The 18,158-nt window shown below is 44.0% G+C and overlaps 1 protein-coding gene across 5 annotated transcripts in view; it reads left to right on the top strand.

The window, feature by feature from the left end:
- Positions 1-18,158, top strand: part of FAM13B (family with sequence similarity 13 member B) — a 161,815-nt gene that overhangs the window by 56,016 nt on the left and 87,641 nt on the right. For all 5 annotated transcript variants that reach the window (XM_075601594.1, XM_075601595.1, XM_075601591.1 and 2 more), the window contains 2 exons: positions 1,777-1,921; positions 5,982-6,136. In XM_075601594.1, the coding sequence (XP_075457709.1) occupies positions 1,777-1,921; positions 5,982-6,136 (300 nt within the window). The remainder of the gene's footprint in view (positions 1-1,776; positions 1,922-5,981; positions 6,137-18,158) is intronic.

Below are 18,158 nucleotides of genomic sequence, written 5' to 3'. Positions count from 1 at the left end.
GTAAAACACACTAAACAAAACGGCAGCGTTCATATTGCACTGTGGTTCACAGACGTCATATGGAGATGCTGCAGCCTGCTTATTTTGTGGCCTCCAGTTCTGTTTCAGAGTGGCATTGCTAAAGGTAAAAGGTGTATATGCATTTCATCCCGGTTTTAATGTATAGAACATAAAGGCTGGGAAAAAAATGAAAACGCAAAACACCAACTCTAAAGTAAAATTAAGTGAACAGATATACAGTACTTGGGGCTTAGCGTTTTGTCGTATGTGTCCATGCTGTTGCATTAATCGGTGACACTGATGTGCCCTTCATGAGATGCTACCAATTTCCTCACAATCTGCAATCTGTTCCTAAGCTATTCCAGGAGTAAAAAAATATATATACAGCTAAACCCCGTTATAACGCGCCTCGTTATACCGCGATTCGGTTATAACGCGGTTTTCCCGTGGCTCCCGTTTTTAAAAAAAAAAAAAAATTTAAAATTTTTTTTTTTTACATTTTTTTTGCACACTGCACACACAGCACACACTCACTGCACACACACTGCTCATTGCTCACACTGCCACACTGCACACACACTGCACACTGCACACACACTGCTCATTGCTCACACTGACACACTGCACACTGCACACACACTGCACACACACTGCACACACACTGCACACTGCACACACACACTGCACACACACTGCACATTGCTCACACTGACACACTGCACACACTGCACTGCACACTGCACACTGCACACTGCACACACACTGCACACTGCACACACACTGCTCATTGCTCACACTGCACACACTGACACACTGCACACACACTGCACACACACTGCACACACACTGCTCATTGCTGACACTGCACACACTGACACACTGCACACACACTGCACACTGCACACACACTTACAGACACTCACACACACTCACACACACTTACACACACTTAGACACACTTAGACACTCACAGACACTCACACACACTTACACACACTTACACACACACTCAGACACTTACACACACTCACAGACACTTACACACACTCACACCCACATACACACACCCATATACACACACACACTTTCTCTCCCATATATACATACACACACACACTCTCTCACTCTACACAGACGGGGGGTGGGGTCGGAGCAGAGGAAAGGCCGCGACCAGCACCACCACCCGCTCCCCCCCCCTCCTCCCGCGCAGGCAGCGGGAGCACCGGGGACAGCGGTGGGGAGAAGAAACCCCCCGCTACCACCTCCATGCAGGCAGCGGGATCTGAGGTAAGCGGCGACCTGAGGGACATCCCCGCTCCCATCTCCTGCCCCGCGGCCTGTCCCGCGGTGACAGGGGGAAGCGGGGACAGGAGGGACATCCCCGCTCCCATCTCCTGCCCCGCGGCCTGTCCCGCGGTGACAGGGGGAAGCGGGGACAGGAGGGACATCCCCGCTCCCATCTCCTGCCCCGCGGGCTGTCCCGCGGTGACAGGGGGAAGCGGGGAGCGGAGGGACATGCCCGCTCCCATCTCCTGTCCCGCGGGATGAATATGCGCTAAAGCGCGGCGGCCATTTTTTTTCTCGCGACCCCGTTAGTAACGCGGTGGTCTCGGGGTGGACCCCGAGACCCGCGTTATAACGGGGTTTAGCTGTATTTGTTTCTCAGTGAGAATAAGTTAATAGAGAATAGTAAACTGTGGTTAAAGAATATCCAACATTTTCACATTCTTGATAATGATAGAGTAATGAGGACTGACTTTCAATCTTTGCATTCAGCATTTACACAGATGTTGAAGATATGAAGGAACAAGAGGCAGTCAGTAGAATAATGGTTGGACTTCTAGAAAATTACTATGAATTTTTTGAAATAGAGGAAGAAGATTTTTCATCAACCAATGATTTATGTTCAATTACGGAACAGGTAAGAACAGTCTCTGTTTAGAATCTTAACTTGTATGATGCTATTGCTTATCTACAGATATGATATGAACAAAAAAAATAATTGCTAGAAATAATACACCCTTGCACATTTTAAATGGACACCCCCTTCTAGGAACAATGTCTACTAATGGCAGTGAGATCTTTATAAGGCCGTGCCTATAGTGCCATGGTTGGCGATGGCGACACGGCGAGTGACGTCGCCGTCGCCGTCGCCACCGGCAGAAGTTATGTTTCGGCGGGGTCGCGGGATTCCGCCAATTTGATTTGTTCAAGGGCCGTCACGTGACACGACTGCCCTTGAAAATCACATTTTGCCGGCTTCAGATTTTCGCGACGTCGCTTGTCGGGCGGCGGCAATTTATTTGTTTTCGAGCGACATCGCATCGCCGGCACTATAAGCGCGGCCTAAGGGTTAACATCGATCTAATTGGCATTTTTTAAATACAATCCTAAACCTATGAGTACTTAAACATTTATTTTTTTTCAGTTGGTTTGTAAACCTGGTAAGCTGAGGCTTGGAAGGAGTGTGATTTCCTTTGGCTACACCCCTTTGTGTAGTATCTGTGTGTTCAACAAGAGGCCTGTACTGTACAACATGTTTTATGTTCAGCTACCAGGGATTGCACCTTTAACCCCTTCACTGCCAAGGCTGTTTCCCCATGTGTGACAAAGGGAATTTTTTAGCTGTTTTTTTATTTGCAGTTCTTAATGGGGTACAAAAGCAGTAACAAATTGGGTTGTACATTGCATAGATAATGGCAATATAAAATATAGATTCAACATTTTCTTGTCTACCCATTGGAAATAATAGTGCTAATCATAATACAATAATCTAAACCAGACATAATAGAAAATTGGGGGGGGGGGAAGTGATCACCACCAATATCTCCACATGTCTATTGTACTGGGGTCCAAAGGGAATACCCTGCATCTTTAAGTTTTATTTGGAAAAAGCCATTTTTTTTTTGTAAATTTTTGTGGGACGACCTGTGGTCTTGAACTTTCTCCATTTGTAGACTATCTGTCTGACAGTGGATTGGTGGGGCCCCAAATCCTTAGAAATGGTCTAGTAACCCTTTCTAGACTGAGTAACATCAAGAACTGCTTTTCTGAGGTCCTCTTCCCGCCAGGCTTGTATTAGCAGTAGCGATTTTTGGTGTACTAGCTGTGATTCTATGCACCGTTAGGTTACTATACCAATTGCCTTTCATTTATTTTGGTCTAGTATGCTATTTTGTGCTATACTATGTTGCGGATGTACACCTGATCGTAGCGGTGATATTACACACAAGCTACAAACAGCAAGGTATATGTGAAAACACTCCATGGAGATGAATATACCTCAATAACAACGCTACACCTGGTTATATATAGCATAGACCAAAGAGGTTTATTTAGTGACTAGAATACAGCTATAACAACGGTTACCTGGCTCCATGGTGGGGGCAATACTATACTATATCATTGTATTAAGATACAGTATCAAATGCATGAATAATTATTTGTTCGCGAATTTGTTATAAAAGCATGACACATGACATGTACCTAGGCTGAGACTGATACTTAATATATCCTTGCTTTACTGTGCAGTGTTTAATATATGATTGACATCTCTGCTTACCAAGATGCCACAGAGACATGTTGCATGATACTACCTGCTTATACTTACCTACTAATTGTAAGACGATAGAGTCTGTGTAATTTGACGTTTTTTGACAGCAAAATAAATAGATATTAGAATCAATATACAGAATATATATTTTTGCTGATCCTGCCACTTCACTACGGGGTTATTTTAATGTTTGAATGTGATTTATGTGTTTTTAATATATATATTTGAATAAAACTTTATTGTTTTTCCTGGCCAAGTTGGTTATGATGGGCCTAATTGACCTATCAACAGTATTTATCTGGTAGACCAGTGTTAGTCTACTTACTGCACTCCATACATTGAGTGCTTTTTTCTTAAGTTGCCAAGTGTGCTGGTATATTGGATCACTTTGTTGATTTTGTTCGTATGTATGTATATATAAGATATAGCGCACCGGAAGTGAATGACAAATAATGTGATAAAAAACACTCAAGCGTATAGCATAGACTTCCAATTAAAACAGTAAAAGTAGGCTCCACAAGCTGTGCACTGTCTTTTTTTCTTTTTTCTTAATTTGTTCAATATCCGTTTGGATTCCCAACTGGCCTTAGAACAGAATAGATGGTCCCTTCTTCAAGAACATAGGGGTAGAAGGGGGAATGCCAAGGGTGTGGTTCATCTTAGACCCAACACCTCTTGTGCTTCTATGGTCATTGATGGTCTGGGGGAGTCCATCTCTACCCTGCTGAACCTAAGTTCGGACTGCGTGGGCATGTACCCCTCTTAATCACCAAATTCAATGGTGCCCACCGTCAAATTAGAAACATTCTTTCTCACCATTGGGATATCCTTAAGTTGGATCCCATCTTTGGCATTACCATACCCTCACGACCTAAAATTGTCTTTAAAAAGGCTCAAGATCTTAAACGTATCCTAGCACCCAGCTTGGTTCGGAGTGCTGCACCTCCATTTTTGCAGACATCTAGGCCTGATGGTTGTTTTAAATGTTCAGGTTGCAAAGTGTGCAAGTCCATGAGACCCGTCTAGCAGTTTATATATCTCATACTACTAAGGAAACATTTGATGTGGCTTCCTTGATAAACTGCAATACTAATTTTGTTATATATTTATTGCAGTGTGACTGCGATATCCAATATGTAGGGAAGACTATAAGGTGCCCCAAAATTAGAATTTTTTAAATTAAGCAATATTAAGAATATTACAAAAACATTCCTAGGTAAAGGCAAACACATCACATATCTCTTGGATCGTTTTATATATATATATATATATATATATATATATATATATATATATATATATATATATATATATAATTATTTATATATATATATATATATATATATATATATATAATTGTGACTCCCATGCTTTACACTTTTCTTCCATAGAGTCCCTTAGGACAGGGACATGTTCAAAAAGACCGTGCTGAGCCGCGCCACTTACCCCCATCATCTTTAGTGAGTGGGGCTTTAGATGGCGCTTCCGCACGTGTGCGGAGGCGTGTGGAATTACAGGAGACAGGAGAATTTCATTTTTGCCGCGGAGGGCCCGTCACGTGACTGCCAAAAGCCAATGGCAGTCCGTGACGTGGCGCGCTAGCCCCGGCTCCCACACGGCATACACAAGCGCGCACGCTGACGCTCATGCAGGGACACAAAAAAGCTCCTGCTTGAGCAGAAGAGCATGACCGTCAGTGCTGCTCCGTGCTCTTCTTTTCGCCATGTCCGAGGCCTTAAGGATAATATTAGATCCAATAATAAGGATTTATGTCTCTGACGGAGGGAACCGAATTGGATTTTTAAATTTAAGACAAAGTACCTTCAAGGTTTCAATGATTTGGTTAATATTACCCTTTTTTTGAGGTAATACACACACACACACACACACACACTTGATAGGGATATCTGGTTAATACCCACTTATTCCTCATGATACTGTACATTTTGTTTCATATAAATAAGACTTTGTCCATGTTTGATTCATGAATCGTTTAAGAGTTGTATGTTTATATGTTTTTGTTCTTCATTCAGAGACACCACTTTCCTCTTTAAATGTTTGTTTGCATTATCTACTTAATTAGCCATATTTATTTGTAGTTGCCATAGCTTTTCCTTTTTGGATTAGCAGTGGTCATCATTTAATTTATTTGATGCACCTGATTTGTTGGATGCACATTATATCCACATTTTTATTTTATGTGTGTTCAATTAACACATTTCACGTGTATTCCTTTAGGTATGATTTTGTGTTTTTTTATATAAATAGATTATGGATTCTGTTTGGTTATGTGCCATTATTCGCCACTTTTGTTCACCGTATCAGCATTTTCACATGTATGAATTGTATCCATTATTCTGTGATGGTGTAAGCAATATTGAATACTGTACATTGTTGTCTCTTTTATACATTGATATTTATGTTCTAGATTAATGATCTAGAAGATGAGGATGATGACAAGCTTGAGCAATCAGAAGAAACTCCTGAAGAGTGTCTAGAAGAGAAACCTCAGGAAGTGCCTGACATTGTGCGCCTAGAGATGACCGAGGACATTTTGGAATCAAATAGTATACCATCCACAAGGTACAGAATAGCATATTTCATTTGTGATGTAATCTTATTTTTGCAACAAGTGTATACTTTTAATGGATTTGTATATATTTTTTTTTTTAATTTCAAAATTTTTATTGAGATTTTACAGGGAGAAGCATACATAATAATATAACACAGACCCAGGGAGAGAGGAATAGATATCTATAACCGCTAGCTCTACGGCGAGGAAAATACACACAATTCAAATAGTTCAGACGTTTTGTTCTCTTCCCCTGGACTAAGGGCTGTGTCCTCAGGCCATGCACCCCCTCAGCCGGGAGGACGGACCCCAAAGGCGCCAGTCCATAGTTCCCCCATTATTGTAGAGTTTTTTTTTATAGTCTTGCAGAATGGCTCTTAACTGGCGACCCGCAAACAGCCTTGTTGTGCCCATTAGTCTTTCAGCTCCTGCTACAGTAATTTCATACCAACTGCAAAAGTACAATAAGTGAGGTGCAACTTGTCACATTGAAACTCACTTGTAACTTACGTAAAGTAATAAAAATGGACCGATGTTGCAAATGCTTGCAAAATGTTGAAATATAATATTTTTTAAGCCTTTCATTGTATCAAAAATGAAATTACTATTTTTGTTTCTGATCTGTCCTGTTTGTAAAATATCCCTGCCTTATAGAGTATTAATCATTACAGTTAAGAAAAACAGAATATGCTTCCATTCAGTTAATTACAGGGTTTAAGCAGGGAACCCCCTGCTTCCAGAGATACTTGCATCCGCATCGGTGCTGAATTTAACACAGTTCAGCTCCTGAGGCCCCCTGCTTCAATCCTGTAATAAACAAACAAAAAAAAAAATGTGTAAACACAATGCAGCATGTTCTGCTGCTTTAAGTTAGCTAGTATTTTCTCGCCTGGTATTCAGAAGTCTCTTTTTCATTGTTTGTCCCTAAACTCAAGTGCCCCATGCATTCCCCATAGCTATTATATTCAAGCAATGTGTGAAAGAGCAGCTTGCCATTTGAATTCCACATTATAGAGATTTTTAATCCAAATTATTATTTGGTTTAAGGAAAATGTAATGCTCTGAATTAGTAGCTCAGTGCTGAAGTCTGGTTCAAATTCCAGTTTAAACACTTCTTTTGACATTGAGCAAGTCACTTTGGAACATATTTACTAACCAGTGGTCTCTATGAAGCTGTACTTCTGTATGTATTAGGTTCTTTGAGAATCAGGCAGTGTGTGAAAAAATGTTTTAAGTAGCTGGAAGGTGACTTTTAGGCCGTGCGTATAGTGTCAACGACGGGCGACGGCGACGTCGCCCATAAACAAATACATTGCCGCTGCCGCGTGTGCTTATAGTAAGTGCGACAAGGCGACGGAGTGTCGCGAACTTTGGAAGCTGGCAATATTTGATTTTTCAAGGTCTGTCGCCTCATGTGACAGCCCCTGAACAAATCAAATGCCAGTACGCCCACGCCGCCGCAAAGCGAAATATAACTTTCGCTATGGGCGACGTGTGACGTCGCCGGTCGCGGGCACTATACTTAGCCGAACCGCATCTGTAAAATGCCTTCTGAGTGCCGTTTTTCTCCTCCCCACCCCGTCCCCTTCATCATCTCCCTCCTCCCTTCATCCTCTCTCTCCCCCCTCATCCTCTCTCTCCCCCCTTCATCCTCTCTCTCCCCCCCTTCATCCTCTCTCCCCCCCTTCATCCTCTCTCTCCCTCCCTTCATCCTCTCCCTCCCTTCATCCTCTCTCTCTCCCTCCCTTCATCCTCTCTCTCCCTCCCTTCATCCTCTCTCTCCCTCCCTTCATCCTCTCCCTCCCTTCATCCTCTCTCTCCGTCCCTTCATCCTCTCTCTCCCCCCTTCATCCTCTCTCTTCCCTCCCTTCATCCTCTCTCTTCCCTCCCTTCATCCTCTCTCCCCCCCCTTCATTCTCTCTCTCTCTCTATCCCCTTCTCCCCACTTTCATCCTCCATCCTCTCTTCCCCCCTTCATTCTTCCTCACCTCCTGTTAAAATTCCTTACCTTGCTATGGAGGCCCTCCCTGGCACCGTAAGTTGTCACATTCTTCCAGTTTGCTGGGGCAGGCTCTTCTCCCGCCAACTCTGCCGTCCTCCTCCACACACTTCCTCCACCGCTCTGTGACTGCTCTGCTTCTGGCCTCATGCGAGTCGAGCTTCCGCCGCCATCAGCCACCTATCCCTCTGCCGACACCCAAGATTTAACGCATAAAAATACGTTTCTACCTACTGTTCTGAACACATTCTCATCCCCTGCTTATCCAGACATGACATGTTCACTGTGTATTTGCACGAGACAAATCTATGCACATTCATACCATATTTCAAGAAATGGAATGATCAGCTTGATTGAAAAAGCGACAGTGTGTGGAAAGTCTTGGGGAAAAACAAGGTCATGGAAGTATCTGAGATGCAAAAATCGAAGAGGGATGTGATTTAATCATGCTAGATTTTGGTCTGCAACAAGACCTAAAAAAAGGATGAGAACAAGCGCAGTATCATATTTATCAATATATTATTACTTCTTACTATGTTTATACTCTTAGTAGACTTGTTATGAATGATTAAGAATTAAGCAGGTATTCATACAGTTAGAAAACTAATAGGTTAAAAGTACATTAGCAAAGTTTGAGCATTCCATCAAATGTGACATACTGTATTATCCTGGATATATATATATATATATATATATATATATATATATATATATATATATACATATATATACATACAATCAATACACAAATATGAACGTTCCAATCGTGCAGACAACTACAGATTCTAATGGGTATAGGCATGGTGATGTCAATAGATTCACTTCATTGCAGCATGAGCTTGGAATAGGCGCTCCGTTCGCCCACACGCAAAAATCCAACCGGATCTTGAACAAATGCAATAAGAAGACATAGCGTACCGAAAAGGAATGTCAAATAATGTAATATATAAAGGAAAAAGGAATACCAGCGCGTGGGTTAAATATGTGCCTTAATGTGCACAAACACTGTGTATAAACCTATAAAACACACAACTATCCTATATACAGTGCAAAATATATCCAATCTCTGTGATAAGTGCACTTACATAAACAAATGTCCAAGTGAAAATGTCCCGCAAAGTAAGTCCACTTTGGAGAAAGTATCCACAGGTTAACTTGATCCAGATGATAGGTGTGGCTCTTCACCCTTGTTCCAAATCGTGCTATACAGCAGTGCATTGGTGCATAGCTTGCCAGCTCCTGTTGTCTTTGTTAGGCAGATCTTCCTTCACTTGTCCTCTGTTGATTTCCTTGCAGGGGGGGGGGGGGGGGGGGGGTTCACCAGCCTCTGCTTCTAGCAGACTGCTTCATCTCTCCTGCTCCAGAGTGCACAAGCGCACGTGACCAGTCTCCAACAGCTGCATGAGGACTGTGTGAGGAATTAGCTCTGCTCTCAGACAACTATGGTGGCTGTGAGTGCCCAAACCACATCAGACACGTTTCGGCAATGCCTTCCTCACATCATTGCCCCCAATAAACAACATACACCCCCTGTGCCCCCAACAACCCCTATACCCCCATTACATATATCACATTTTTGGGATGCACAGCAATGATACTATAGGCCGGCGGTGGCCCTCGAGTGTTCCCCACAGGCCTGCAGTACCAATTCAGTGCACCCACAAAAAAATTACAACACATAAATACACCACCCTTAACACATACAGTATAGTAATGTGCAAAATTAATATTATCCACATATGGATAATAGTGAATTTGCCCATTTAAAATACATAAAGAACAATAAATACAATAAATACATATAGCACTCACCCATGTCCGGCTGCCACGATGAAGGCCATCCTCGCCTTCATCACCGTCCATGCCCCCTCCGATGCTGCAAAACATGAACAAGAATAAAAACAGCCAATGTAATGTCCCCTAACCCCTTAATCACCATAGCGGTTATTAACCACTACAGTCATTAAGGGGTTAACCCACCCTCACCCACCACTCGGGAGGCCTACATACCCCCCTCCCCACCACTCCCCCACCCCATGAGGCCTAACCACCCTCACTCACCCAATACCCAGCCGGGAGGCCTACCCCACATACCCTTGGGGCCAATACCCCCTTCCCCCACCCCCAGTACCCACAATAAAAGCAATACACAGCCCCACAATAAACATCATTATATTTATTAAATACATAACCCACCCACTGTGCCCCCCATAAATACATGATTTATTATTTTACATACAGAGTTAATACGCCAGGCCCACGGGAGTCCACAGTGTGCCTGACGGGTCACCTCACAGACCTACAATAGCCCAGCACCATGTTTCAAACAGGGTCTGGAGGCCTACGGGTGGTCCATGCCAGAAGCCGTGGGCCACCAGGTGGTCTCCGCGGGTCACCGTGGGCCACAAAGGGGTCCCCACGAGTATGCCTGCGGCTGTCTGGGGGGCCCCGGGTCAGACCCACAGGTGCCTGAGGGGCCTCGGGTGTTTCCCACGGGGGTCTGGGGGCCCTCGGGTGGTCCCTAAAGGTCAGCGGTGCCCCCACAGATGTGGGGCCACCGGTTATTCCCCGCAGGTGTCCCCCGTGGACCCGGCAGCCGTTTACCCGTGAGAAGCCCGAGGTGACCGCAGGTGGTCTCCATAGGTACCCCGCAGACATGAGGAAACAACCCTGTATGTAAAAAAATAAACATGTCCTACAGTATACATTAAATACATCAATCCCCCCCCCCCCCGACACATGCAGTACAATAATGTGCAAAATATCTATTATCCAGATAGGGATAATAGATTATTTGCCCATTATTAAACACATTAAGTAGCATAATAAAATAAATAAAGTTCTAATGACCATCAATAAGAAGCCCCCTCGCCAGCAAAATCTGTGTCCTCCGTTGCCAACAAAATACATAGCCAATACATTGCAATTACATTCTGTTATCAATTAACACCTTAATCACCTTATTGGATAATAACCGCAAAGGTAATTAAGGGGTTAAGCCACCCTGGCCCGATACCCCCCCTTCACCCATTCATTTGTTCAGTGGCTTCATCATGCAACTATATATATATATATATATATATATTTATTATATATACATATATACAGTGTTCGACAATTAATGATAACCACTCGCCCGTGGTGAGTGGATTTATGCCGCTGGCGAGCCGTTCTGCGGCTCTATGAATTCCCCTGCTCTGGGTCAGCCCCAACCCCCCCCCTGCCCCTGATCCCTGCTTGCTTTGCTGCCCGGGACGGGAGGTAGGCTGGGGGGGGGGCGCGGCTGCTGCCCAGGCGCTTCCCCTCCGTCCCACGCTCTGATAATGAGAGCGGGGAAGCAGGCTGGCAGCTCTGGCTGCAGCCTGCGCATGCGCACAGGGGGCGGGAGGTAGGCTAGGGGGGGTCCCGCGGCTGCTGCCCAGGCGCTTCCCCTCTGTCCCACGCTCTGGTAATGGGAGCGGGGAAGCAGGCTGGCAGCTCTGGCTGCAGCCTGCGCATGCGCACGGGGTCGGGAGGTAGGCTGGGGGGGGGTCCCGCGGCTGCTGCCCAGGCGCTTCCCCTCCATCCCACGCTCTGGTAATGGGAGCGGGGAAGCAGGCTGGCAGCTCTGGCTGCAGCCTGCGCATGCGCACGGGGTCGGGAGGTAGGCTGGGGGGGGGGGGTCCCGCGGCTGCTGCCCAGGCGCTTCCCCTCCATCCCACGCTTTGGTAATGGGAGCGGGGAAGCAGGCTGGCAGCTCTGGCTGCCGCCTGCGCATGCGCACGCAGGGGGGGGGCACGTTCCTTCGGCCATGTTTCTCATGGGGAGGTTGGTGTTGCCGTGTGGCTGTCCTCCGCTGGCCCCCGATCCTCCGGCCTGGCTGCCCGACCCCCGCGCATGTCGGCTCGACCTCCCGCCTGCTTGTCCGGTTGCCCGACCCTTCCCCCTTGATTGGCTGCCGACACCCCGCCTGGCTGCCAAACCCTCCGCTGGCATGTGGAGGACAAGGCCTGGATGAACAGGTAGGCCACCTCCCTTCCAATGAATACCCACCCAGTGTGTGTGTCTGTGAGTGTGTGTCTGTGTGTGTGTCTGAGTGTGTGTGTCTGAGTGTGTGTGTATGTGTCTGTGTGTCGCCCTCTCTCTCTCGCCCTGTCGCCCTCTCTCTCTCTCTCACCCTGTCGCACTCTCACCCTGTCGCCCTCTCTCTCACCCTGTCGCCTTCTCTCTCTCTCACCCTGTCGCCCTCTCTCACCCTGTCGCCCTCGCCCTCTCTCACCCTGTTGCCCTCGCCGTCTCTCACCCTGTCGCCCTCTCTCTCTCACCCTGTCGCCCTCGCCCTCTCTCTCTGACCCTGTCGCCCTCGCCCTCTCTATCTGACCCTGTCGCCCTCGCCCTCTCTCTCTCTCACCCTGTCGCCCTCACCCTCTCTCTCTCACCCTGTCGCCCTCGCCCTCTCTCTCACCCTGTCGCCCTCTCTCCCTGTCATCCTCGCCCTCTCTCTCTCACCCTGTCGCCCTTGCCCTCTCTCTCACCCTGTCGCCCTCGCCCTCTCTCTCACCCTGTCGCCCTCGCCCTCTCTCTCACCCTGTCACCCTCGCCCTCTCTCACCCTCGCCGTCTCTCACCCTGTCGCCCTCTCTCTCACCCTGTCGCCCTCGCCCTCTCTCTCTCTCTGATCCTGTCGCGCTCTCTCTCTCTCACCCTGTCGCCCTCTCTCTCTCACACCCTGTCGCCCTCGCCCTCTCACCCTGTCGCCCTCACCCTCTCGCTCTCCCTGTCGTGCTCTCTCATTCTCTCTCTGTGTGTCTCTCTCTGTGTCTCTCTCTCTCTGTGTGCCTCTCTCTCTGTGTGTCTCTCTCTCCGTGTGTGTCTGTGTGTGTCTCTCTGTCTCTGTGTGTGTGTGTGTGTGTGTGTCTCTCTGTGTGTCTCTCTCTGTCTATGTGTCTCTCTCTGTCTATGTGTGTTTATCTCTGTCTGTCTCTCACCCACACTCTCTGTCTCACACTCTGGATCTGGATCTCTTATTTACCCTATATATCTTAACTGCCCTATACTACACCGAAATAACCTATACTGCTTTCTTCCAGATCTGACTCAAGCTTCACACGGAAGACATCGGAACCCCCCCTAACCCAGAAGACAGGTAGGGAACACCTCCCCTCCAATGTATAACATTGCGGGAATGAGGGTACCTGGACATTGAGGGACTGCGGATGAGGTAAGATCCCAGGCGGGATTGCTGCTTTAGATATTGTGAAGCGGGGACGTCCAGACACTGGTTAAGGGGTTCAGGAAACTAGTCATTCACACCTGGCTTTTATTTCTAGATCCGACATTTACACACACACACACACACACACAAACACGGACTAATTGTAGTATAATGTAATACAATAAATACATTTATGTCAAAAACGAATGTTGTTCTGACTAGGAATTTATTAAATGTATTTTATTTATATATTTTATTTTAAAGCGGGGTTGGGGGCGGGACTAGGTGGCGAGTAGATTTTTTTGGTTGGGCGAGTAGATTTTTGGGTGATTTGTCGAACACTGCATATATATATATATACACATGATGAACCAATATACAAAGAAATGTTTAAGGGTTAACAAAAACATTAACAAATAAAAAATACCACTTCTCCATATCAGCCACAGTCAAATAAAATCCTATTTCCTAATAAAATCATTCTCATCTGCCAATCAAAAGCATCAAATGCCAATCAAAACATTGAATTTACATTGTATACATGATGCATAAAATCTGTGCACCATGTACACTCTGCCAATCAATGTTAACAATAAAATATTCAAAAGAAAATACAATGAAATCCAAAAAAGTATACTATTTAAACCAAGCAAGGCAACCAAAATAAATTACCATTAATTAATCAAATCCCAAAACAATTAAAATACCATCCAAATCAATTACACAATTAACTCTTTTAATTGTTAAACAACCCCATTATCCAACAAAGTTAACATCTGACAAAATAGTAGTACCGAAAAAAAAAAACACTATAAAAAAGCAATCCTCACCCTGACTTAAAGTACAGCATACAACACCAAAAATTACATCTATCTAATTAATAGTAACATTACACACATTTAAGAATAGCAGCATATCAAAATACATTTACATAGTGCAAAACAAGCATTCCCAACCAAATCATTTATTACCCTGTATGTATATGTGAAAGTTGTGAATAAAAAACACAAGTCTGAGGATATGTCTTTTGGAGTTGAATAACTGTGGTCGGCATCTTCTTTCTTCAAGGGACTGCTGTTTCTGGCATCTGCAAAAAGTGGCATCACATTGGGGGAGGGGATCGCACACTTGTGGATCATACCTTTGCAACACGTGACACCCACATATATGATGACAAGTAACACCCCCACACACACCAAAACATTCAAAAATTTGCTCCAAGTGATCCAAGCCAAACACCTAACCTCAGAGTGTCCCATTCCATCCCATCTTCCTTTCTAAGCCTCTTTTGAATCTCTTCTATTTTAACTAGTTCATGCTGCACATTGCTACTCTGATCTGGAATAAAAACACAACATTGTTCTTTGATCAAAGCACATACCCCTCCTTTTGAAGCTAAAACATAGTCTAAAGCAATTCTGTTTTGTAAGGCCATAAACCTAATCTGAACCTGTTCTTGGTTTAATGATGAAATTAAAAACTGCAAAATTAAGGCAACATCCTTCCTGTAAATTGCTATCTGACTAAACATACATTTTTACACAGGTTTCATTGGTTGGTGGAGACACTTGACCCATAAATTGATTCTTGTTCCTAGTGTGTGATACACCCTTTAAAGAGGTTCCCTTAAAAAAAATGGAAAAATACAGAAAATATACACATAATACTAAAAACCTTATTTTATGCAAGCAACCTTTCTTTGGATATGCAGTTGCTAGATAAAGGAAATTGCATCTATCTCTATCATCATATACTTTCAGAATCATCACAACATTCTATTACTGAGAATTGAGGGGGTTTGGTATCTGTGGAAGCGAATGCATGATCCTCACCCCTGCACGCATTGTATACATCATTCACTTAATATCATAACAGACAATGTCTGCGATGGTCAACATGGCTGACTTATGATCCTTTCCTTGTGGCTGACACACGCCCCTGGGTGACCCCCCTCCTTTCGGTGGAGGTGCAACACACTTCTGGATCAAAGTTTTGCTGAACATGACACATACATAGAGAGTGATGAGTACTGCCAAAACACCTACAAGAGCTTTCACAAGCCACGCTTCCCATCAAGGCTCAATTGTACACACACCTTAAATTTCCAACTTAAACACACTCTAAAGAATAAAAATATTGAGTCTCTGAAAAAATGAAATGTTCTGATAAAACCGGGCCTTAGCCTGGTGTCTTATTTTCCTCGTAGGTTAACGGTTAGAGTTTTGACTCGGCAAGACGTTAACTTGCTGCGGCTGTGCTTTAGGTGACTTTGGTCTTTGGTGGCGCTGGAACGTTTGGTGGAGCTGGAACGAGCTTTACGTGCTTTGGGTCCAGGAAAAGAACTCTGCTACTTTAATTGCTGTATTGGTGGTTACTTTAGGCATTTTCACCTGTGATGAAGAGCATGCTTGTGCAGGAAATATGTGACTATTAACCCCATCTCGAGTAGGTGCACTTTCAACTTTGCCTAGAGAGACTCAAAAAATGTATTAGTTGCATACAACTTATTGTTTTATTACCAATAACATGGTCCTTAATTTGTTCCTTTGGACTGCTGATGGTCACAAGTCATCCCATAAGTGTCTCATAGGGAGATAATTTATACCTAGGAATAAATTATTGTATCAATGTGTTTACTCCTGTCTTGGCATCCGCATATAGACAGAGGTATTCCCTATTAATGTTCCTAATTCGTTCCTCAAATTAAAACTAAGTAGCCAATGTGAACCTGACTTTGATACAATCTAAGTTCCTGAAACTTTGGGGCCTCATCCCTTGCCAAACCACTTGCTTCCATAATTAATTCTATCCTGTCTGCAGGCCATATCCCTAAGACCTGGGAAACTGCCAGAGTTTGTACCAATCTTCAAAAGTGGGGACAAAAAACACTGTCTCAAATTACAGGCCAATCTCTGTTCTCCCAATACTATCCACAGTCATGGGAAAATATTCACCCCCAATTAAGCAATTATTTTACCCCTACAAATTTCCCTAGTCAATCCCTATCTGGCTTTTACCAAACACTCCCCTGTAACTATTCTGCTAAAAAATTGAATTGCCTTGTATATAATGCATACCTTATTCACTTATGTAACTGCTTTTGCAACTATGTATCCCCTGTATTTAACCCTATGCACAAGACACACCCACAAATGAGGTGACTCCCAAATTCACCACTTCCTGGCAAACCCATTCTAGATTACACAGAAATGTTGACAATAACCACTGCTTACGGACACCTTTGGAAAAATAAATGGTTAAAAGTTATAACATACATCATATTCAGTTAATAGACAAATGATTTTGTATAAGACTTCACACTAATGTCTTGCTTTATATAATCTCTTTGCACAGTGCTGAGCACATGGTCAGCTTTATAATTTTAAAGACACTCTGCATATTCATCTGACTAAAGAAAAAAAAAGTTTTATAAGACTTGTTCCCGGGCAAAAAGCCATTTTGCTTCTGGGCGTTTCGCCAATTGACCCTGAACAGATAGGATAACGGCACACCACGGCTTCTTCCTGAAAAATAATTATTGGATTGGAACTTTTGCTTAAAGTTTAAATACATGGAGCTTTATCCAGAGCCCTAAGAACTACATTTTTTATAGCCTCTCAAAAATTAACCAATGGGCTTTTATATAGCTGAGGTTTATATAACTTCTTAACACACAAATAGCTCCCACACGCTCATGCTATCTCCCTCACTCATTTCTTTTTAATGCCTTCTGTTGGAACTTTCATAGTTTCACTGACTTCATTCTCTACAAATTTATGCTATCCTGTTGCAATTCTGTCCTTTCTCAAGCTACACAAACCTATTTCTCTCCATTAATCAACACTCACAAGTCTAACCCCACACTAACTCTTCCTTCATCTCACCTCAGGACTTTGCTGACTATTTTAAGAAAGAGGTTGAATCCATACACCAGAACATTCCCTCTTTTTCCTCCTATCCTACTTTCCTTCCTACTCTCTTCCTGCTTTCCTTGACTCTTTTTCCACTGTATCAGAAGAGAGTGTCACCATCACTGTTTATCTCCTTTCTCCCTCTAATCTGCTACATTTCAATTCTCCTTCAAACATGTAATAGTTATACCATGACTCAAAAATAGCAAGCTTGACCCTACCTGTCTTTCTAACTACTGAACTTGTCTTGTATTCTCTTGCTTGCTCCATTTTCTCAACACCCATTCTCTCCGTAACCCTCTACAATCTGACTTCTGCACTGCTCCCTCCACGGAGACAATTCCCACTAAAATAACTGATGACCTATATGCTGCCAAAGACAGAGGTCATTACACTCTGCTCATATTACTCTCTAAAGCATTTGACTCTGTGGACCACACTCTTCTCTTTTCTCTGTACACACTCTCTCTAAGTGACCTAATAACATCTCTTGGGTTTAAATATCACCACTATGCTGACGACACCCACATTTACTTTTCAACCCCTGACCTTACACCTGCTGTACAAACCTAAGTTTCTGAATGTCCTTCTGTTATCTCATCCTGGAAGGCCCTCTTTCGCCTTAAACTTAACATGGCAAACACAGAGTTCCTCATACTTCCTCCCAAACCTGAAATATCACCTTCCACATTACTCTTGACTCTTCCATCCAGTAGCCTAAGCACGCTGCTTAGGGGTCACTCTCAACTCCTCTCTCATATTCTCCTCTTTCATTCAAAACATTTCTATAACTGTCGCTTTTTCCTCCACAATATCACAAAGATACACCTGTTCCTCTGTTGCTCAACTATTAAAAACACTGATTCAGACCCTCATTCTCTCCCATCTTGATAACTGTAATCCCCTGCTATCCCGCCTTCCTTTCTTTCA

The sequence above is a fragment of the Ascaphus truei genome, chromosome 5 (assembly GCF_040206685.1).
Source record: "Ascaphus truei isolate aAscTru1 chromosome 5, aAscTru1.hap1, whole genome shotgun sequence".
Lineage (NCBI taxonomy): Eukaryota > Metazoa > Chordata > Amphibia > Anura > Ascaphidae > Ascaphus > Ascaphus truei.
This window is presented reverse-complemented; position numbering and strand designations above follow the sequence as displayed.